Source organism: Calidris pugnax, unplaced genomic scaffold (assembly GCF_001431845.1).
Source record: "Calidris pugnax isolate Ruff unplaced genomic scaffold, ASM143184v1 scaffold244, whole genome shotgun sequence".
NCBI classification, from domain to species: Eukaryota; Metazoa; Chordata; class Aves; order Charadriiformes; family Scolopacidae; genus Calidris; species Calidris pugnax.
In genome coordinates this window covers 2,628,588-2,651,951 of record NW_015091141.1, presented here as the reverse complement: position 1 = coordinate 2,651,951, position 23,364 = coordinate 2,628,588, and the positions used below count along the sequence as shown (strand labels likewise).

At 49.1% G+C, this 23,364-nt stretch overlaps 1 protein-coding gene across 1 annotated transcript in view; it reads left to right on the top strand.

Annotated features, from left to right (window-relative positions):
* Nucleotides 1-23,361, top strand: part of ANTXR1 (anthrax toxin receptor 1) — a gene marked incomplete at its 3' end in the record, with an annotated part of 116,274 nt that extends 92,913 nt beyond the window's left edge. The window contains exons 17-18 of the mRNA XM_014958704.1: nucleotides 578-658; nucleotides 23,257-23,361. Coding sequence (XP_014814190.1) covers nucleotides 578-658; nucleotides 23,257-23,361 — 186 coding nt within the window. The remainder of the gene's footprint in view (nucleotides 1-577; nucleotides 659-23,256) is intronic.
* Between the last annotated feature and the right edge of the window lie 3 nt (nucleotides 23,362-23,364).

Sequence of the window (23,364 nt, the reverse complement as noted above, 5' to 3'; positions counted from 1 at the left end):
CAAAGGCAGACGAACAGACAGGGTCCTCCTTGGACGTCGGCCATTGAAGGAACAGAGTTAGCCCTTTGATCCCTCAGCTTTTATACTGAGCATGATGCGGATGGGATGGAATACCCTGTTGGTCGGTTTTGGGTCACCTGTCCTGTCCGTTCCTCCCTACAGGTGTGACCCCTCTACGCTTTTCTGCTTCTGACCCTCCAACGGGGCAAATAACAAATTTACCTGACCTTGGTTGTTACAGCAATAAGCATAAGCAGGGGCCTCTCTGCATACCATTCCTTGCTATAATCAGGTCTTATCACTGTGAGAGTGAACAGTTTTCTGAACAATATGCTGTTAATTTCAGAGTTTAGTTAGTTAGAAGAGGCCCAGCTAAAAAAGTAAAATTACTGAACAGAAAATTAGTTCTGTTTTACCTCAAACCAAGACAAAACCGTTGCTTTCCAGCATCTTGTATGAGCACAGCAAATGGTGGAGTAAAGAATGTGTAGGTCTGAGGTGCATTGTTCCTGCACTCTATCTGCACAGCACATTTCTTCTCCCACGGAAGATAACACTGTGTTTCTTTTGGTTGCAGGGGAAGTTGGATGCTCTCTGGGTCCTGCTGCGGAAGGGTTACGACCGTGTGTCTGTGATGCGCCCACAGCCAGGAGACAAGGTACCGTGCCTCAAAACATGTCCTACAGCTAGGGAAAAATAAAGCCCCTCTGAGGTTCCTGACTGCCCTCAGGTGTGGGACTGAAGGCGGATACGACAGCTTAGAAACAAAAATTCATCATGTCTCTCAGCTTTGTTGGCAGCTGCAGTTGATGTGGTTTGACTGAGACAGTTTCCAGTAGGAAAATTGTCCAGGTGTAGTGACAGAAATACCCATCAAAGAGCCCAGTACAGTCCCACTCTTAGTATAGCTGATATCAATTAATTACATAAGTAAATCTAATGAATAGTAAGGAATATTTCTGCTTTTCATTCAATAAGGTCTTACATTCTGGAATAAAACTCTGAACGTACTTAAATATATATATTTTGTCACATAAATTTAAACGTCATGAGTGCTTTTACAAAGCAAAGTTTGCAGAATGAGGTTTGGACTGTTGTGTGAGAGGGAGGAAATGTTCCCACATATTTCTAGTGAAAACTGGGTTCATGCAAATTTCTATACATTAATGCGTGCTTATGGGTAGAAACAGAAGCCACTGAAGAGAGGGACTAAAGTCTGTTCACAGGAATCACGCTGTCTCTGACAGCAGGGTACAGCAGAGCTGCCTCTCACCTCCAAATACTGATCTGCTGCTTTTCAGGGATTAAATGTCTGGTTGCTCCCTAAACAACTTCAGGATGGTTATCCCGATGTGTCTCTTCAGGCACCCAGCTGAGCCCTGGGGTGCCCAGCTCCACACACCCAGCAGGGACCCAGGGCTGGGCAGGGGGACAGAGCTGCTCCTCGGCTTTGCAAACCCAGAGTGTGTCCAAGGCACACAACGGGGGAATTCAAATCCCTGGGGGAGCCATAAGACATCCCCTGACTCCTTGCAGTTCAGGTGGCTACAGGCAGTTGCCCAGGGCTGTTCCCATTCCAAGGGTGGGGATTCAGCATCTCTCCAAGCCCCTGCCCGTATCCATCTCGTGGTGAAAAGTGTCCCTCATATCAATGCCTTAAGCAGTCGCTTTACCCACCTCTGACATAAAGCAACAAAGGAGATTGGAGCTGCTTCTGGAATGGGCTTGGCCCAAAGCGTAAGTAACTGCGTAGCACTGCAAAGGCTTCAAGAAACTCAACTGCACATGAAACAACCAGGTCATTTTTTTGGTGGAGAATCATAGTTCTGTAACAGGTTTGGCTCCCTGTAAGGTTTTCCATTGAATGCAGGACCAATGAACTTTTGTGAATAAAAAGGTTTAATATTTTGTTCCTTCAGGGGGAAGACTTACTGAAATACCTTCACTGAGCGTGATGCTGATTTCTGGGAGAAAAGGCCGTAACGTACAGATTGCTCATGCCTGGCAATTTCCCCACAGAAATCAGGCTTTGAAGAATGCCTGTTCTATGAATAATCGTTTTTGACTTGACAAGCTAAGATTATTTACATGGGAGATGCCGCTTCCATTTATGCTAGGGAAAGCCCAGAGCAGCTGAAGTGAAGCCAGGACAGGTAGCAGCAATTTATAAAAGCGTGACTGCCAGCAGGGTCCATCCCTTCCTGGGGACATATATCTCAGATGTGCCCTTCTGTGTCCTGTCAGCAAAAGCAGTAGCAGAATTAGCCCATGGAGGTGTTACATGGTCCAGCCTCGGAGCAGACCAAGCTCTTTATGATGCCGCTGTGCTATAAAGATCTATGACTTGGGTGCAAGTATAATTTAGTGTCAAGGGGAAGGTGGAAGTGCACCCAGGCTTATAACTGCTGAAATACCTGTGTCTCTCCTCCTGGCTCCTGGGAGGCTTCCGAATGTCTGGGCACTTCCCTGTGCAGATACTGAAGCTCTGGTTGGACATTCTGTGAGGGCAGAGTGTTCTTACAACTTTTGTTTCCCTTTGTGTAAACAAAACTATGAACCTGAGTGTTGGTCTTCTTTGAATAACCATGTGTGACCCTCCTGATGTTTTTAATCACTTTCAGACTTAAGTGAGCAGTTTATGGTTATTCCCTTACAGTTCTGACATACCTACCAGGTGATGTCACTCCCAGCAGTACCAGCAAAACCAATGCGAGAACTCACTGTAAAACACTGAAATGATATTCCTTAGTTTACACAGCTGAAATGGCAGAATTAGGCAGGGTTTTCCCCTCCCCTGTTCAGCAAAAATGTGGGGGTGGTTTCCCTGCTTCAGATTTAAAGCAGGAATTCTTATTCAGATTTAAAGCTGAATTCTTATTCAGCTTTCAAGCACTGGGTTCAGCTTTAAGATCTCTGAGTCATCTCACATCTTGCTGTAGACATTCCCCACGATTTGGGTGCTGGTTTTAGTCTGTCCCACCTCGCTTTCTCCTCCGGAGCTGTAGGAGGTGATTTTACCAGAGCTGGGCGTTAGGAAGGTTGGCTTTATAACATTTAGAGGCGTCTGTGCAAGGAACTGGGAAGCAATGAAGCAATATTGCTGTTAACTGAACTGCCACACTCTACAACCGTGCCTTGGGAGACAAATTAGTCAAAAAGAAAAGCAAAAGGTTGCAAAAATAGTTGCAAAATTTGCACCTCAGAAAATAAGGAGAGGCTAAGCCCTAGCTGATCCCTGCCAATCTCCCTCTATTCTCCTCTGCCACTGGTCTTCTAAGAGAAATTTAAATGCATGTCTAAGCCTTAGGATACAAAAGCTGCATGATTCAGGCTACCTTAAGGCTAGTGCCTTCTTCCAGGTCAGCAAACATCAAATATTATCTCATAAAACACATTACTGTGTTGGTGTGACTGGAAAAGCAGTGGGAAGGTGGGTGCTGAATTGATGGGGACGGCTGCGAGAGGCATCTGCCAGCGTTGGCAGCAGCTTCAGCGCAGATAGTCCTGAGTCAGTGGGAACAGTTTGGTTTCCTTGCAAGAAAAAATACCAAGGAAAAGGAGCAATTCCACAGAATTATTTTTTTTTTCAAAATGAAACTTGTGTCTGAAGGACAGTGTTGCAAAAGAAAAGGATCAGATGTGTTGTGCTGAAATGATGGGGAATTTCTTTGTGTGCAAACTGCTGTGTGGCCAGAATCCCCTGCCTGGGAAGTCAGGGCTGGTTCTGATGAGCTTGGAACCAATCCCTGCCAGGAGCTTGGGGACTTTTCACCAGTATCACAACGAGAGGGCCTCTGGATTACTTATAAACACAGCCCTTCCCCTGAAGTTTGATAATATAAGGTTAAGGATGTTTGATAATATAAGGTTAATAACTTGTTCATCATTTCCTTCGTCCAACCTGGGACACGGTTCTTGGCATCTCTCCGGGTTGCAACAAAACTCACGGCAACAGCATTTCAACCCTTTGCTGTCCAATGCCAGGACCACTCCTGGGATGGGCACGTGGCCCATGCGCTGGGACACTGAGCAGGCACCTTTGTAGGCCTGGTCACGTTCCAGGAATTCCACCACACGTATGGTATGTCTGAGGGCTGACAGCCAGGGTGAGAAAGGTGTCTTTTGACAAGGTGCTCTCAGATACGTCACGTCACCTCCTTGACGTGGCTCGCAGACTGAGGCCAACTGGCTGTGTCGTGCACGTTCAGATGTTCCTAGTGCAGGAGCTGGTGAAGGACAGCCCTGTGGAGGACGTTCACACCATGCAGCCCTGCACGTGCACACACAGACACCCCGATGCTCTCCCAGACTTGTGTTTCTGGGTGTGAGGTTTCCCAGTGCTAGAGATCGGCCAGCAGGGTAGAGCTGTAGGAGTTGTGTTGGCAGGGCTGAGCTCAGCTATACATTCCCAGGGCTTCTCCCTCAGATTCCAAACAGCTCCTTTGGACCAGGCAGCATGGACCAAGGGCGCAGCAAGGACCAGACTTGCTCCTCACCAAAATGATCAGTGTGGGTGAACGGTGGCCCACCTGTGGGCTTCCATAGCTGTCCACTGGCAAATTTAAATTTGATCTTGTGCTGGGAAGCGCAGGTGAAGGAGTGCTCTGCTCTGTCAGCAAAGGGGGTTCCTCAACACTGGCATTGACACTCCCAGTCAGTCGGGTGGTTTTATAGTGGAGGCAGAGCCAGTTGAGAACCTCAGCCCTGCTGCCCTGTTGGAAGCCCAGCCACAGGAGACCCGCAGCTCCAGGCAGCCAGCAGCAGGGCTCTGAGGTGTTGCTGCACGAGGCAGTGCAGCTCCAGCTTTCCAGGTTTTTCCTGACAGCTGGACTTCCCCCCGATGCCATCCCATCCCAGGGTGCCATGGTGCGTGCTGTCTGCTGTGCCTGGGAGGGACCAGATCCCCTCGCTCCCCTCCAGGAACACCAGGTGATGGGGCTGGGCTCTGGTTCAGCTGCCAGCACTCACCCAGAGCGGCCTCAAATGGAGCCACCAGATTAAAAACCTGCCACATGGTGCATTCTCAGGTGAGATAAATATTCAAGCCTTTGCAGGCAAAATTTATGGCTGGTAAAGAGGAGCTGGAAAATAGCAAACCGAAGCCTTTGACCATATGATACTCCTTAAAGTTACAGGAGGAGCTATTTTGAAAGCAATTCGTATCTCCTTCCTTCTCTTTCCTGAAGAAAAGGAGGAAGCAGATTTCAGACTCTTGGTGCTGTCGAGTGGGCACTTTATTCACCCACTGGTCAATGTGAAAAAGTGGAACCAGATGAAAAATAACTGAAAGGCATCTCCGTTTGCTTTGGAGCCTGAGAAGGAATTGGACTTAACCCCAGGGTTACATCATTTTCATATATAAGCAATCCCTTGCTATAATCAGTTGCTTTATCCGCTGCCAGCGCATTAGCTGAGCTGTGTAGAAGGATGGCTTGTGTAGAACACACCGTGAGTTCAGCTTCAAACATCTCCTTGAGTAATTGTTGCTGTTTATCTGCCGGAGCCCACGCAGCTTCCGAGGTACCACGCAAATCCTCAAGAAAGGCAACCGCTGCCCTGATGTTCCCATTAGTCTATAACAAGACATTGGTGCAAGGGTAGTGACTAATAAATTTGCAATTTATGTACATTGCAGTGGATAACGTGGAAAATGGAAGCTTAGATCCCAGCCCTCCTCCTCCGTGTGCCCTCAGGCAATCCCTTCCCTGCTCTTCTTGTCTGTTCATGCCTGGACCCCTTTTATCAAGGTTGAGATGCCCCAATCTAGGGCTGTTTCTTCATGGCATAAGGTATAGTTATAGAAATGACTGATTGGTAAGTGCTGGACACAAGGTTAGATGTTTCTGGACAGCAGAGAGCAGAGACCTCTTCCAGGAGAACTGCCAGAAGGACTGCCTGTCCATGGCATGGCCTGAGCCAGAGCCATACCTGCCTTTGAGCACTACAGCTCCATGAAAGCCACTTTGGGTGTCGGCAGCAGGTCCTGGGCAGCAGGGAGTTCTGTCTGCAGCCCCTGGCCACGTGCCTGCCGGCATTTGCAAGAACAAACCATGAAGGAAGCTTTGGTCTGGTTTGTCTTTTAAAAATACATAGAATCACAGAATGGTTAGAGTTGGAAGGGACCTTAAAGATCACCAAGTTCCAACCCCCCTGCCCTGGGCAGGGACACCTCCCACCAGACTAGGTTCCTCAAAGCCCCATCCAGCCTGGCCTTAAACACTTCCAGGGATGGGGCATCTACAGCTTTCCTAGGCAACCTGTTCCAGTGCCTCACCACCCTCACAGCAAAGAATTTCTTTCTGGTATCTAATCTAAATCTCCCCTCTTCCAATTTAAAACCTTTAAAACCCTTGTCCTGTCACTGCACTCCCTGACACAGAGTCCCCCCCCAACTCTCCTGTAGCTCCCTTCAGATATTGGAAGGCTGCTCTAAGGTCTCCCTGGAGCCTTCTCTTCTCCAGGCTGAACAACCCCAGCTCTCTCAGCCTGTCTCCATCCCTCTGATCATCTTCGTGGCCCTCCACTGGACCCGTTCCAACAGGTCCATGTCATTCCTGTGCTGAGGACTCCAGAGCTGGACACAGAGCTCCAGGTGGGGTCTCACAAGCTCAGAGCAGAGGGGTAGAATCATCTCCTGTGACCTGCTGGCCACATCTTTTATCCCAAAGCAAAAGAAAGAGAGAGGGACGTTCAGGATTTGGTTTGAAGTGCACACAGAGAGGCCGAGATGCACAGAAAGCTTGTGAAATTCTTTTTTTGGAGTCAAACCTGGAAATGGTGTGAGTTTACCAACAGACACAGATGTTTCCAATAAGACGAGGAAGTCAGAGTCACATGGGATTCCTGTGGTCTCCTCACATTTTCGAGAGACTAGGTTTGCATTCTTGTCGGCATTAATGAGGTTATTTTTACATTCAAAACATCATCACATAGGGGTGATGTAAAAAAAAGTAGATTTTTTTAAGACAACTTTGTCACTTTTCTAGTGCAGTAAGGGAATGCTTATTTGTTGAAATTGGCACTGAGCACAGGATCCAAATAATTAATATCTCTTTGCAGTGTCCATTGCATTTCCTTGATAAACTTTGTTCTGTCCGGAATTTACAAGGAGATTATTAAAATGCGTTTCAAGCTCAGACTTGGCCAAGAACCTCTCAATCTGGGAGATTTTAATACAATTTCAAATTATATTTTGAATTCTTATTGCATTTTCATTTTGTGTTTGTACTGGTAAAAGTAGATGTGTATAAATATGAGAAAAACTACAACAAAACCAGTGTAATTATGTGTAAAGGTGTATCCTGCCTAAATTAATACAGATGAAGGGAGAGGAGCTTTTTCCAGAAGGGTTTTGCAAGTTTCCTGGTGAAATCACACAAGCTCCTGTCTTGTTAGAGCGCAGTGATATGGTTCTGGTACAAACTGTGGTTAGTTATGATGAGAGGATGAACCTACAAAATACATGAAAATGTCCCCATTAAAGTACTCACAAATGTTCTTTTTACTATGAAAGGAAGAATGTGTGTGTGTGTGCGTGTGTGCTGACATGAAAAACTCATCTTAATATAAACAGAATGGTCAGAGGATGAAATAAGACGAATTTACAGCCAAATTGCAGGAATCTTCACTCCAGAAAAGCACTGTTTTTCAACAAAAGCTGACAAAACTCCCTCTGCTCTACCATCACATGGAGGTTTTTATATTACAGCGAAGTGCCAAAACCTCAAATTAACTTGGTTTCAGGCTTCAGTGTGACTGTTTGTGGAGCCGGAGGAGTTCAGATGACCTCTCTGGATTATCTCAGCCACTCCTCCTGTTTCTTGTGAAGGGCCCGATCCTGCTGAGCAGGGACTCGCTGCTGCCTGGGGGGTCCCACCACCTTTCTGAAGGGTCACTGGAGCCTGCCCTGACCAGGAACCCCCCTCTGCTGTGTGACCCCAGCCAGCACCAGGCTGAAAGTCCAGACCCTAGGGAGGGATAGCTCTTTTAATTTGCGTCCTGCCAGTATAATTCTAGCTCTAAGCTGTCCAGCTGAGCTGGAGGTTTGTGGGCTATTACTGGCAGTGGGGAGATCACAGAATCACAGAATCATAGAATGGTTTGGGTTGGAAGGGACCTTAAAGATCATCGAGTTCCAACCCCCCTGCCATTGGCAGGAACCCCTCACACTAGAGCAGGTTGCTCAAGGCCCCATCCAGCCTGGCCTTGAACACTTCCAGGGATGAGGCAGCCATGACCTCCCTGGGCAACCTGTTCCAGTGTCTCACCACCCTCACAGTAAAGAATTTCTTCCTAATATCTAATCTAAATCTCCCTCTTTGAATTTAAAACCATTACCCCTTGTCCTGTCACTACACTTCCTGACAAAGAGTCCCTCTCTGGCTCTTCTTCAGATATTGGTAGGCTGAGATCTGGGGTTTGGGCTCTGGGCTGGGAGTCAAAGCCTGGAGTCACTCCAGTCTCTACCACTGACACACAGAGTAACCTTGACCAAGCCTCTTAATCACCTTCCATTTTTCAGAGACTTTTCCTCTCCTCTGAATGGGGACAGCCTTTGGGAAACTGGCTGGAACTGGGTTAGCAGCAGTTCTGGCTGGGGACAGGGCCAGCAGCGTCTGCAGGTTTGAGGGAGGGGGGGGGTACAGAGCAGCTCCCATTCAGGTGGTTACACTGTGGTGTGGATCGTACAGAGATCCAGGGTCTGGAGCCTGGGGTCTGTACACTTTAGTGTTTGGTGTTTGGAGTCCAGCAGTGTTTCTTACAGAGCTAATTTTACTTTTGCAAGCTGAGGTGTTGCAAGAAGCTCAGTGGGAGCTGGAGTGGACTTTGCCAAGTCTGTCCCCACACCGTCCATGGCACCTGGCTGAGGTTCAGCAGACCGTGGTTCTCAGCTTGTGGGACACCCCCCCAAGCGGGCGATCCTCACTGTGTCTGAAAAAGGCAGAGAAGGAGAAAAGCAGCCTGGGTCATTACTGTGTAACAGTAAAATTTCCTCCATCTCTGATTTTATGCTTTCAAAAAAGCTGAGAAACGTTGAATCCGCTGCACATAATTGGGTGTTTCGCAGAGGAGATTAGCATTGGCTGCTCTGCCACGTGAGGAATGTGTCTTTTTATTTCTAGCAAATTCAGACTCTCAGAAAACAAATTCTTGGCTTCCCCTGCCCCATGAATAAAGCTGGGTACTGGCAAAGACCTGTCCAGGGAATAACTAGTTGTCCCTCACTCCCCTCACTGTGCTGGAATGGAAGGAGACTAAATCTGAACGGAGGAGAGGGATGGTGCCGCCACGTAGCCCGGGGCTTTGCTCCGTGCTGGTTCCAGCGGTGCCTTCGTGTGCTCCAGGTGTCAGCTCGGATCAAACCCCTTGTGCCCGGCGCTGTAAAATAAAACCAGAACCTCAGCCTTGTCTGAGGCAAGGGGCGAGAGCCAGTGGAGGCAGATACAGTGAGAAACACTGAGACCGTGTGGCAGGACTAATTTACCAGAATGCCCACCAGTGGATCTGCACCACCAGCTGGAATAATCCAGTGACGAGATTCAAGTCTTACTTTGACCACAGGGAACAACTTTTCTTGTGAGTCCCTTCTCCCTCCGCACATCTCCCCTGCAGCTTCCAAAGCCAGAGCAGGGCAGAGTCCAGCCAACACCGACGCTGTGTGTGCACACGCGTGTGTCAGAGCCCGGGGCAGGCGCTGCCACTGGAGATCAGGCCGTAGAGGGGGGAGAGGGCAGAATTCCTGCGGGGGCAGAATTCCTCTGGAGTAGCAACGCTCTTCTGGAGTATTGGGACAGGGGATGAGACTGTCAGGTGTGTCTAACCATGCAAACTGGCAGAAAGTACCTTTATTTGCCAGAGGACAGATGTGTGGGTGCAGGCACTTAGATAGTGATGTGGATTTCTCCATTTAAGGCAGCAGAACTCCTCGATACAAAGGCAGGTGCTTGTGTTTCCACCCCGGTTCCCCTTCCCCTCCTCCATGGCCCAAAGCACACAACTGCATTTATTTTGCTCCTCTGAGTATGAAACTATTTGTCCAAATATTAGTGCAGCACGGAAACTGTCACAAGGACTGAGCTTCACTGTGAAGTGTGATTCAAATTGAGGCAAGAAATTAGCCTCCTGAAGTGTTGACTTGAGACTTCCAGAGCCGTGAGGGACTGGGCAGGATCTCTGCTGGGAGGATATTCCTGCCTGGGGCTCGGGGAAAGGGCAGCCTTTGGTATAATGAGCTGAGAAACAAAAGGGCTTCCTAGTTTGTTTTAAAGAGCAGAAGGCAAAACAAGCCAATGGAACAGCATAGCTCAGACTTTCCTCTGCGTGGAGTGAGTGGTTGTGCAGCTGTGGGGTGAGTGAGACAACCATCGGAGTAAAGCCCTCCCTGAAGAGTGCAACCATAATAATACAGGGCCGTGGGGGTAGAAGTGCAGAACCCAGGAGAACCAGGTAGAGAAGAGCATCTAGGTATGTATATTCCGACAGAAAACATTGCAAATTTGTTCAGTAGGTGTTTAGGTTCTTAGAAATCAGTACAAACATAGGAAGTGAAGCCCCTGTAAAAGAAATGGGGTTTTCATGCAGAGAGAATCACCCTGTGACAGATGTCTAGAAACCCCATCTCTCCCGTGCGTGTTTCTTGCTGAGTGAGTGCTGATGATGCACTTGTGTTGTGTTTCCCTCGCGCAGGTTCCAGCAGTGGGCTGCACTGACTCTGCTTATCCTTATGGGAGAGCGAGGTCATTGCTTCCTGTGGGATTGCAATAAATTCCTGAAAATAAGCAGCAGCCCCAGCTGAAAAATTTGGACCATGTCTGGGTCCATCTGCGCTGAGAACTGGGGAGGGGAACCCTAGGTCTTACATCAGTGATCAGAGGGCCCTCAGGGACTTGTTAGTCAGGTGAAGCCATGCAGAAAAAGCACTGACAGCAGATGCTTTACCTGTTCTCAAAGGCACTGAAAGGGGTGACTTAAACTACAGAATTTCACTGAATTTTACTGAATTTTTAGAGTTGGAAGGGACCATAGAGATCATCTAGTCCAACTCCCCTGCTAAAGCAGGATTGCCCAGAGCATGTCAGATAATGCCACTCAGGACTGCATCCAGGCGGGTCTTGAAAATCTCCAAAGGAGGGGACTCCACACCCTCCCTGGGCAGCCTGTTCCAGGGCTCCGTCACCCTCACCATGAAAAAGTTTTTTCTCATATTCAAATGGAACCCTTTATGTTCCAACTTGTGCCTGTTGCCCCTTGTCCTCTCACTGGCAACTACTGAAAAGAGTCTGGTTCCCTCCTCCCTCAGCCCACCCTTGAGATACCTTGAGAAACTACAGCTTAATTCAGTCCTTGGCTTTCCCTGGTCGGGCCCCATCCTGGATGTGAAAGCCTGTGGTACCTGTAGGACCTTGGGCAGATACCGTGCAGGAAGTGCAAAAAGAGCAAACAGCATCAAATTGAAGATTTAGGATGGAAGATGTGAAGCCAAAGGTGTGGTGGGTCTGGGAGCGGGACGGTTGGTAGAGTGGCTCAGGCTGTACCCACGTGTCACACAACAGCAGGTGGAAGCCCAACGGCTACCCCTGGCATCACACGTGTGTAGGTCCTGATAACTGCACAGCCCTGCTTCTGTCTTTGCTGATGCACATAGGAACTCCAGCCATGGAAGTGGTATTTTGGAGGAGCCATGAGGAGCTGCGATGGGGGAGTACCCGTCCCACATGGGGGGCTACTGTGACCCAGCTGGCCCAGTTTATTTCAGTTTATTGGAAAGCAGTTTATTTCAGTGTTAGCACCAAGGATTGATCATCAGCCATTATGCAGGTGCCATGAACTCATCCGTTAGCAGGCTCACAAGGAATTGTAAAGCCCAGTAAATATTGCTGGCACATGGGAATACTGGTGTTAACTTCAGGCTGCCTTATTAGAGCTGTATCAAAAACTACAGAAGGAATGTGGCCGTTAGCCTGGGCCTTTGCTTGGAGTGCACAAATCCAATGAAAATATCCCCAAAGCCATAATTATTTGTTCATTATTGGATACTGAGGAGCAAATTCTGCCGCACAAACCTCCAATGAGTTCACTGAAAGTCATGAAATCTGTTTCATTATAGAGTAGCCAAGATGAATGGGAATATGGGGAAGGCTGGATACTATTAATTAACTCTGAATATCTCAAAATATTCATTTTGAATATTGAAAATATTCATTTTCAGAGCAAAATATGTCATCCTGGGAAGTCCCCTGAGTCCTCTTTTATTTTGAATTAGGAGTCTATTTTAGAGATTAAGAAATTCAGATTGAAGGTAACAGTCTGATTTCACATCCTGCTGTTTCACAGCGTCATGAAGAGAAACCTCCTCCTGAAACAAAGAACAGAAACCAGGAGACGGGATTTCAAATTCCCCTGCTTTAAACACTAGACCACGTTCTCTTTTCCGACCTCGGAATAAAACCTGCGGTGTGGACTCCAGGTCACCCCCCCACACCTATCCGTTGCTGTGTTGCTCCTTGCTTGATGATTCTTCTTTCTGCAGACTCAAAACCACACAGGCGCTAATAAAGAGCCGTTGTTTAACCCGTGGTCAAGTCTAAGAGCGCAGGTTTCTGGAGAGAGGCTGCAGAGCTTGAGAAGAAAACTGTAACCTTCCCGCACATACTATTGCTGTGTGGTTTTCCATTATTCGCCATGGAAAAGTTAACCTAAACTAAACATTAGCTCTTTTTCCTGGAACTAACAGCTCCCGAGCCAAAAGCCCGGTGATGCGCTCATCGGCTTTGCGGGACCGGGCAGAGCAGATGGCTCGGTGCTGAGAAAGCAAAGCAGGGAGCTGGCTCCCGGGCAGGGAGCAGGCAGCTCATAAAGGGCATCATCCCAGTCACATCTCCATCCAGGACACAGTTTCCCCCAGGCAGAATTACAGGGCTATGCCTCTAGCATTGACGGTCAGAGATCTGCCTCAGAAACCACAGCAAATCTAGCAAACAGGGATGGGAGTTATTTCTCACTAAACATTGGTAGGACAATAGTCAGCGGACAGTAATTCGTGCTTCCTCGAGCCGTTAGCACTGCCCTGCACAGGGTAATTGTCCTGAGTCATGTAACGTGAAAACAGCCACTGAGTTGTGTTCTTCTCGTGTTCACACCGTGGAAGATCTTGTCCTGATCTCTGACCTCTCTTATTTGCCCAAAGACAAATTGCACCCAGAGAGATCCTCCCCAGATCACTGATTTCTGGAAGAATATATCCTGCAGGCTCTTTCTTCCTCTCCAGAGGGATGTTTACCACTATCCTTGATGGGTTGTTCCAGTTATCTCTGCCAAAAGAAGTGTTTCATTTTTCATTTGAATTTTTCTCCCTTTTCCTCCTACCCAGTAGGTTTTGTTATTCAACCTCCAGATGAAAGATTACAGTCCTGTGTGAGGCAGTGTCTTTGATGTGTCGCTCAGCATTTCTCCAAGACTAGCTACCTCTTTCCAGAAAGACAATGGGAAGAATGACCAGATCTTCCTGGAAATGACACCCATCCCACAGCATAAATAAGCCAAAACTAGCTCCTGCAGAAGCCATCAGGCCTGTCTGCTGACAGACAAATGCCCGCTCATCACCGAGAGCCACGCTCCTGAACTCGGGCACAAGCCAAAGATTGAGGCTATTAAGCTCATTCCCACGCTCAAATTTGGCAAGATAGAAGGCTGTATCATCTTGTTTCACTTTTTGCAGGAGTTTGCTCCGAGTGCTTTCTTTTCAGGAGGTTCCCCAGCTGGGTCAGTGCTGTGTGGTGTAATTAGGGGTGCCCAGAGCCAGGGGCTGGCAGAGCAATGGGTATTGTCTGGGTTGTGGCAGGTGAAGAGCCAGGCACAGACGGGAAGCTCTGAGTAAGCTTCTGAGTAAGGGTTCAGCTGGAGGCTGAACTGGCAGCATCACTTGTCCTACTGCAGGGCCCTCAGATACACGGTGCTGTATAGAGAGGACTGAGATGATACTCTAAATAAGCTCTTACTTATTTCAAATTCTGTGAAAGATCTGCGAAAATGGCAATACTTTATGGTGTTCAAAGTAGTTTCCCCTGTTCTTCAATGTGTACTGCTTTGGGCTGCTTGAAAAAAACAGGATCACATAAATACAAATGCAAACCATGGCTTTAACGTCTGCATAGACCAAACTGTATCAAGGGATCAAAGAAAGTTAAGTAGCTTTTCTGCTTCTTTTTCCTTCTGAATTTGGACAGGGTGTTTGTCTGCAGAGTAGGAAACTGCCTCTGATGTAATTGGAGTTCAGTGGCCGTGTGTGTAAGATCTCTTGTCACTAGTTTGGATAATGGGTTTATCATTCTCATTTGGGGTAAATCCCACCTCCTTACTGGCTTCAAAAGGAAACAGCATCTTGTACTCCTCTGTTTCTGGGGGTTAGAAAGTCAGATCTAGCACAGCGTGTGGTACTGAGACCCGACAAGAAGCTCTGGATCTTGCTCCAAACTTTATCACTCTGCAGAACATTTCACAAAGTCTTTTAAGGTAAACCAAGTTTTCAATGCTGCCTCTGCAATAAGAGACCAGGTTATTAGAAGCCTGTTGGAGTGCTGATCTTATCAATGGAAGTCTTCCTCTTAATAGGTCAAGCCTCCAATTTATTATTTATTGAGAGCCCAAGGTGGCAAGAATGCCTTGGGAATGGTAGGTTTTATGAACAACGCTGAGTTCTAGGCTCTGTGTTTAGCAATGAGACACAGATGGGAATGGTTTTGTTGCGGTGATGTTTTATCACCAAATGAGACAGTTTTAATAGTTGTTTGGTGACTAGCAGATACAGAGGTAGCTGTGTAATTACTGCACTTACTGCAAGAGGCATTTCCAAGCGTACTCCACCCAGAGGGATGTCCCCGAGAGGGGCTGGCTAACAAAGCCCAGAAACCAGTTAACAGTTTCCTAAAACTGTCTCCAGACTCCCCTGTGTGATTTAGAAGGCAGGATGCTGCCAGCTCAGGTCCTGCAAGCGAGGAGATTTCAAACTTACAGAATCCTAGCACGTAGCAGAAGCTGCCTGGCATTTTGGGGGTTATCTTGGTGGGGGTTCAGAGCAGCAAAACCCCCTGGGGACCCAAGAGCTCCCCAGCCAGTGCTGCTCCCAAGGGATAAAGTGTTGGTGGGAAGCAGAGACTGAATTTCACTGAATTTCACTGAATTTTTAGAGTTGGAAGGGACCATAGAGATCATCTAGTCCAACTCCCCTGCTGGAGCAGGATTGCCTAGAGTTGTCAGAGCATGTTACTCAGGAGCATCCAGGCGGGTCTTGAAAATCTCCAAAGGAGGGGACTCCACACCCTCCCTGGGCAGCCTGTTCCAGGGCTCTGCCACCCTCACTGTGGAGTAGTTTTTTCTCATATTTGAGTGGAACCTCCTATGTTCCAGCTTATGTCCCTTACCCCTCGTGCTCTCACTGGCAACCGCTGAAAGGAGTCTGGCTCCCTCCTCCTTCAAACCACCCTTTAGGTACTTATAGGCATAGGTATAGATATAGACGATTCTCACCCAGATCTTTTCCAGGTATCACCTTTATCCAGGTACAAAGGGATGCATTTTGGGAGAGAGGTTTTGTAAACCAATTACAAACCATTTGTAAACCAATGTACTTTGACAAGGGGCATCCACAGCACGTTGGCTACAGGCAGTTTTTCTCCGTAGCCACAGGAGAGGCAGCGAGAGCTGTCGGTGCCGCTTGGCTCTCGCAGGCTGCAGACAGGCAAGCTGCCAGCCTACCCCCGTCCTCCCCCCGTGGGGCTCAGAGCTGCCACCACATCCACTGGGATCCACTCTCTATTTCTCCTTCTCTCCCCACTCATCACCTTCACAGCTCTTGGTGTCAGCTTCGTGCCTGGGCTGGGTTCAAATCAAGCACCCGGGATCTGTGGCAGGGAGGGGGCGGCTTGGAGAATTGAGCGTTAGTTTCTCTCATCCATGTATGTGCTTTGCTTTTAAAGTAGCCACAGTTTAGTAAATCATCTCTTTGCAGAGACTAGTGACGACTCTCACATATATTTCATGTTTGCCTGTTACTCATTTGGGCAGTGTCTCCTGCAAGTTTTTGTGCATGCTTGATTCAGCATCACGTATCAAATCACAGGTTCCTTTTTTCTCTCCTCTCTCTTTCTTTTCCCTTTTCTCTCTCTTTCTCCTGTTTTTATTTCTATATTTCTTTTTATTTCTCTTTCCCCTGTCTCATAACAACAGAATAAAACAACATATTGTTTATGGAAAGTTTGAATTACTAATGACCCATACAAAACAGCATTAGGGATCATATCTTTTCCAGTGCCTTTTTTTAAACCCAAGAGCTCAGAAGCCAGTCCCAGTGTTTTATGATCTTAAAATGTTGATATTTTTCCAGGTATTAATTCCAGCTTGATAGGAAACCAAGAGAAACAGAATAATTTTTCATCTTTCATCAGAAAATCCATCTTCCTCTGTTTGAGATATCTTTGCAGTGCTGTGGAGGCCATGCTGCTGCCCTGGGACTGCTTTCCCCATCCTCAATTAACTTTCTGCCGTGCCCTGTGTGAGCCTCACCCCGAGGAGCTGGAACCACAGAGAGCAGGGCTGAAATGAAAAAAAGAACAAAGCTTCCTCCTGGTTTGATTCCTGCTGGGGCAGAGGCTGGAGAGCTAGCTGATTAGAGAAAAAAGAATCATAGAACCATAGAGTCATCTAGGTTGGAAGGGACCTTCAAGATCATCTAGTCCAACCATCAACCCAACTCTGACCAAAAAAACCATCACTAAACCACGTCCCCCAGACCTGTGTCAACCCATCTTTTGAATCCCTCCAGGGATGGTGCCTCAACCACTGCCCTGGGCAGCCCATTCCAAGACATAATAACCCTTTCAGGGTAAAAATGTTCCCCAATATCCATCCTAAACCTCTCCTGGAGCAACTTGAGGCCGTTTCCTCTTGTCCCATTGCCTGTTCCTTGGGAGAAGAGACCGACCCCCCCCTGGCTACACCCTCCTTTCAGGGAGTTGGAGAGAGCGAGAAGGTCTCCCCTCAAGCCTCCTTTTCTCCAGGCTGAACACCCCCAGCTCCCTCAGAAGTTCTCCAGACCCTTCTCCTTGTTCTCTAGACCCCTCACCAGCTCCATTGCCCTTCTCTGGACCCGCTCCAGCCCCTCAAGGTCTTTCTTGGAGTGAGGGGCCCAAAACTGGACACAGCCCTTGAGGTGGCACCTCCCCAGTGCCCAGTACAGGGGGACCATCACCTCCCGAGTCCTACTCACCACTCTGTTCCTGATCCAGGCCAGGATGCTGGTGGCCTTCTTGGCCACCTGGGCACACTGCTGGCTCATGTTCAGCCAACAGGCGACCAACACCCCCAGCTCCTTTTCTGCCAGGCAGCTCCAGCCACTCTGCCCCCAGCCTGGAGCGCTGCAGGGGGTTGTTGTGACCCAAGGGCAGGATCCGGCACTTGGCCTTATTAAACCTCATCCCATTCGTCTCAGCCCATCGACCCAGCCTCTATACTGCCGGGTCCTCCCTGTGGCTGGATTCAACGTGCTGAATCCCCCGTGCAGGTGGAGGTCTGGGCCAGCCATTGCGCGCTGTGCTCTAAGTGACAGTCCCTCTACCGGTTAGTTTCCAGACTCAGATAAAAGCAGTAGGAGGGGCAGGAGGAGGTGGGAAGTGGCTCGGAGAAGGCTGTGGAGCTCCTAGGAAATGCCACAGCTTGGCTGAGGCATCTGCTGCTCTTTGCTCCTCTGCCGCCGGGTCTGTGTCCAAGACACAAATGCTGCAGCTCGCTCTCTCCAACGCTCAGCAACCACCACCCTGTGCTGCAGCCTCGGCAGCCTGGTGTCCCCCTCACCCCACGTCCCACCCTTCTCCTTCAGCCCTGGCAGCTCTCCTCACTCAACCAGATGTGAAGAACAAAAGGAAAAAGCTTGGATGGAGCCTGCAGCCCTCCGGCACCCCGCATGAGGCAAGCTCGCAGGGCAGGCCCGTGGCCAGAGGAGACGAGCCTCCCACGGCGGAGAACTTTGCTGTCCTGAAGGCAGCACTGCCACCCTCAGCCTGGGACAACCAGCTCTAGAAGGTGAAAGAGTGAGAGAGTGTAGAGAGAAACAGCCTGATTCTAAGTAGAATTCATTGTGCGTTTGCCTGCGAGCAGTGCTCTAGCAAAACAACATAACCCGCAAGAGCGAATCGCCCTCACTGATTTTGCTGATTCCACTAAATTTCAGATCCAATAATGTCTCCATATTGCTTCAGTTGTCTCCTCTGAGGCACAGCTGTGACTCTCCCCCCTGGAGTGTTGTGGCTGCAGAAAGGGAAATAAAACCTCACCAAGAAGTTCAACACAGGAGCCTTTTGATATAGAGCCTGTTCCCTACATTCAGACATTCTGTGTCTCCAACTCCTGTCTCCCTGCTAGGAAGACTAATAGAGCTGACTCCTCTTGTCCTCAAAGTATAATCTGGTTAAGGAGGTTTGTTCCTGGGATGAAATGTGGCTTCTGTTTAAGGATCCAAAGTAGCATTTAGGGTTCATTTCCTGCCTTCTGGATGTTCTGCCACCATCTTCCACATCCACCCTATCTAAATTGGGACACCCAAGTGAGATGGTAAATCCTGGTGGGCAGCCAAGAGGGGCTGCTAACTGATGGTCATTGAGACCCTCCTAAAATCACAGTCATGCGAAGGTCCTTATGTTTCCACTGACTGCAGAGAGATCCCACACTCCTCTTACCTGTCGTACCGCAAACATTCACTCTGGTGTCACGTCCAGATCCCAAGGCTGAAGAAGGCATTTGGGCCCATTTATTTAGGGGGTCTGTTACCTCTCACATCAGCTTCTGTTACCTGTGGGCTGAACTGAACTGTGCTGGCCATGGAGAGCCCTGTAGAAGGTTGAGGCTGGATGATTAGCCAGCCAGCCTGACCTTCATCTGGACAGTTTTCCAGATAAAACAGCACGGAGCCATGGAGTAGGTCAGTGGTGCTGATGTTTTATTTTCCTATTGCAATTGCGTGGTGCAAAGCCCAGCTGTGAATCAGGGTCCCCTTCTGGTGAGCACAGGTGGGAAAACACATCTCTTGCCACGCATATCAGAGAAAGCTGGGTCTTCTGCAGCTCTAGGATTACTTGTTTGTGGTCAAGCTCTGGCTAGCACAACCTCTGCACTTCTGTGTCTGTTATCATATTGCTAGATACAAGATGAGAGCCCTGTTTAACATCAAGCTTTTTGGTTAAAGTTGCTCTAATCCTTCTGGGTCTGTTTTGCATTTGTTCCCAGGGCACTAGTGAAACATTTTCTGCCTCTCCTGTGCAATGGCATAGCAATTTGTTTCCTGGATATCTCCTTGTCATTCAGTCTGACAGTCCTCCTCCCCTAGGAGATGTTGGCTTCTCCATCTCCTCGGAGGCAGCGTAGCTGCCAAAGTCCATTTCAGATCATTTGGACTGAAAAGTCCTCTCTGGCATTCCCCCTCCCCATCTGCTTGGGTGAGAGAACCGTCGAGCAGTGACACAAGAACTGCCTTGGTCTGTCAGCTCTCGTGAGAGGAGGCAAAAGCCTGAGCTGTGCATCTGCCCTTCGCACACGTTGGGTGCTCTGCAGGGCTGCCCGGGGCACGGTGGTAGAACATGTTGCCAAACAGGTCATTGTGGATTCACTGCAGAGCAGCAAAGGAGATGGGAAGAGACAGGGGACGGCGCGCTTGAGCTGAGAAAAAGGCACGCTCTGTCCTGTTTTAAGGGGAAGGAGGTTTGAGCTCTGAAGTTAGACCGGTGTGATGCACAAGGGGATGGGGAAGAGGTGTCTGGTGGGTACAGCTCTGTGTCCTACCTTGTGTCTGTGCTCCACTGCTGTCTGGTCTCTGGTCCGTGTCTCAGTGGCTGATGCTCAGATTCTGATCTGGCCATGGGTTCAAACCAGACCGCGTGTCCAACATGCCCGTGTTAAAGCATAGTTGTCGAGGACAGTGGAGATTTAATCACATTTGAGAAAAAGAGCTCTTTAATTTCAAAGCAGCCCTATTACTGGAGAAAACAAGGTGTCATTAGTCATGGATAGAAGCAGTAGCTCACGGACACAGGCTCACGAGGCGGTGGCTGGCTACAAACACCAGTGTACACGTGGTGCAGCTGTACCTGCTCTGGCACTGCTGATCCGTCCAACCACATTCTCATCAATGAGAAGTCAAGGCTTTGCCCGTGCGGAGGATGCGCAGGATGTACTTACTCTCTTACCATTTTGGATCATACCTTGGGCATTGCTGTGAGTTCTGCATGGCTTGTAGTCTTCAAGCCCTCCCCCAGCCCCAAACCCAAGGATTTCTGAGCCTCGCTGCATCCTCCTGAATGCTCTCAGGGTGGTGCTCAGTTCCATTTGGATCAGCAGCGCCATAACCTCACCCCTGGAGCATCCAGACAGTATCTCTCCACACAAAAACAATTGCAACTTTTTGTTCTCTGGCTGGGATTCCTGGAGTACTGCTTTCTGTTGGGGTTTATTTTATTCTCAACATAAATAAAGAAAATAAAACTAGTGCAAGTAATAGTCTGAAACTACTAAAGTTGCACTGCAGGACATGTGGAACTAGAACAAGGAAAACATTCTCGTGGGGTTTGTTTCCTGAGTAGAATTGGTTAACTTTGGGTTCAGCCTTTCACTCACTCAGCAGCCCTTCCCCACGCTATTCACTTCAAATCACAGCAAAGTACATTAAAACGACGTTAAAGCAGAGACACCAGCCCACAGGGAGCAGAGAGAACCTGGGTCGCTCTGAGATGAAACAGCGTGTGCTCATTTCAGACTGTCCTCTGCCCACCGGACACTGTCCCCTCTTTGGCCGGCGCCAGAGGCCAGGATGCTGTGGAAGGAGGTTGCCCGCGCCGGCACTTCATTGTGTGCTGGCATTTTGTCCTGGGCAGGGGATGGAGACCCTGTTCCCACTGCAGAGATGCTGATGGCAGCACCGCACACGGGGCAGGGGTGAAGCCTCTCCTCCCTTTTCCCCTGTCTCGTCGTGCTGTAAGGACAAGCCTTAATGGAGAGAGAGTTAATCCTCAAGGAGGGACATTACCAGGCATGACCGTGTAGGGTGCTGCTCCTGGGGAGAAATAACCCCCTGCACCAGGACAGGTTGGAGTGACCTGGGGAGAGCAGCTCTGAGGAGAAAGACCTGGGGGTCCTGGTGGACACCGGGATGCCCATGGGCCAGAAATGTGCCTTTGTGGCCAAGAAGTGCCAGTGGCATCCTGGGGTGCATCAGGAAGAGTGGGACCAGCAGGTGGAGGGAGGTCATGCTGCCCCTCTGCTCGGTCCTTGGGAGGCCCCAGATGGAGCACTGGGACCAGTTCTGGGCTCTCCAGTTCCAGAAGGACAGGGAACTGCTGGAGAGGGGACAGCAAAGGGAGATAAAGATGATGAGTGACTGGAGCATCTCCCTTATGAGGAAAGGCTGAGGGACTTGGGTCTTTTTAGTCTGGAGAAGAGAAGGCTGAGGGGGATCTGATCAATGCCTATAAATATTTCAAGGGTGGGTGTCAGGAGGATGGGGCCGGTCTTTTTTCAGTGGTGCCCAGGGACAGGAGAAGAGGACATGGGCACAAACTTGAATAGAAGAAGGTCCACCTAAACATGAGGAGTAATTTCTTACTTGATGGCAGAGGATGGCAGAGCTCTGGAAGAGGCTGCCCAGGGAGGTGGTGGAGTCTCCATCTCTGGAGACATCCAAACCCCCCCTGGACACATTCCTGTGGGACCTGCTCTAGGTGGCCCTGCTCTGGCAGGGGGTTGGACTGGGTGATCTCCAGAGGTCCCTTCCAACCCCATATCATTGATTCTGTGATTCTGTGACCGTTGTCACGGGTCCCTGCTCTGCCCTGAAGCCTGGTGCCTCGAGCTGAGCAGCTGAGAGGTTCTTCCCGCTGACAGAAGGCCAGGCTGGGCCATGCAGAGAGGGTTCAGCTGCCCCCGTGCTCAGAGCAGCCCTGAGGAGATGCTCTCATCTTGAACTTGATGTGGTTCAAGGCGCTGTGAAATCTTTGTTTTCCTTAAACGACCTTTGCTTGCACAAGACAGGCTGCGCTCAGCTGTGGGCTGCTCCACATACTTCATCGCTTCAGCAAGGAATCCGCTTTCCTCTGCTGAACAGCTACGACTCAGACAGATGTTTCTACATATCCACAGAGCATGAGGCTATAATTGGCAGGGCTCTTGGAGAGGAGCTGTCTGTATCTCTTTATGTGTCAGCCCCTTCCACACCAGTGCCTCTCATCCCTGACAAACCCTTCCCCAGCACCCTCCTGCCTTCCTCCCGGCATCTTCCTCGCTTCACTTTGGGTCCTTTATTCTGCAGAGTGTTTGTCCCAGGGCTGGGTACAGCAGGGGGAGGGTACAGAGCTGTGTGGAGGATTCCAGACGGCTGGTGGTGTCACCCCAGCAGATCTTCTCCAGCCTGCAGGGGCTCAATGCTCCATTTGGCATTTGGTCACCAGGAAAAACATTTACTTTGGGAGAGGAAAGAGGAAAGCAGAAAATAAACTCACGTTCACAAATCCAAAAACAAAGTATGGACTCAGAAATCCGATAGTGCCTTTTTGGATGATTTCATATCTCAAAGAATGTCCCTATAATACACTAGTGCTGATTCTGACATTTCACTATTTACAGTGGGATCTCTTGCAGGTGGAACTTATGAGAAAAAAAAAAAGCACATCTCAGAGGGCAAAGGTTTTGTTTAAAAATGCACAACAAACTGTAGCTTAGCACTGAAGAGTGAGAAAAGCCGTTTATTGGCTTCTCGCGAGCACTAGAATATCAAGGCATCCTCGTTTCAGGAAGAATTCTGAGCAAGAAACTGTCTTAGTTAAACAAATCCTCCCTTTTGCCTGGTTGGTAAATGATTAGAAGTAGCCAGGTATTTGGAGGAGAGAGAGGCTCCAAAGGTGCTGAGCCCAGATTTCGTGCTGTTGGAAGCTCAGGAGGGGTCTGGGAAGGGGCAGGAGTACAACTTGACCTGCTGATGCTCTGTTTAAAGATCCTGGGGTCAGAAAACAGGAGGAGATTTCATCCTCCTTCACTACAAAGGCTGTCACTGGGGTTTAACCTCGTGGCACAGGACTTGCTCTTCCCTGTCCCGGAGAAGGAGAGGGAAGGGAGCGCTGTGCCCGGGAGTGCTGACACCCGCCCCGATTCGCACCCAGCCAGGAGGGCATCCCATCACCTCCGTCTAACTCTGCTTCTCCTCTCTGCTCCCTCTCGTTCCAGGGCCGTTGCATCAATTTCACCAGAGTGAAGAACACGGAGGCCCCCCCCAAATACCCGCTCAACAATGCGTACCCCTCGCCGCCACCTCCGGCGCCCATCTACACCCCC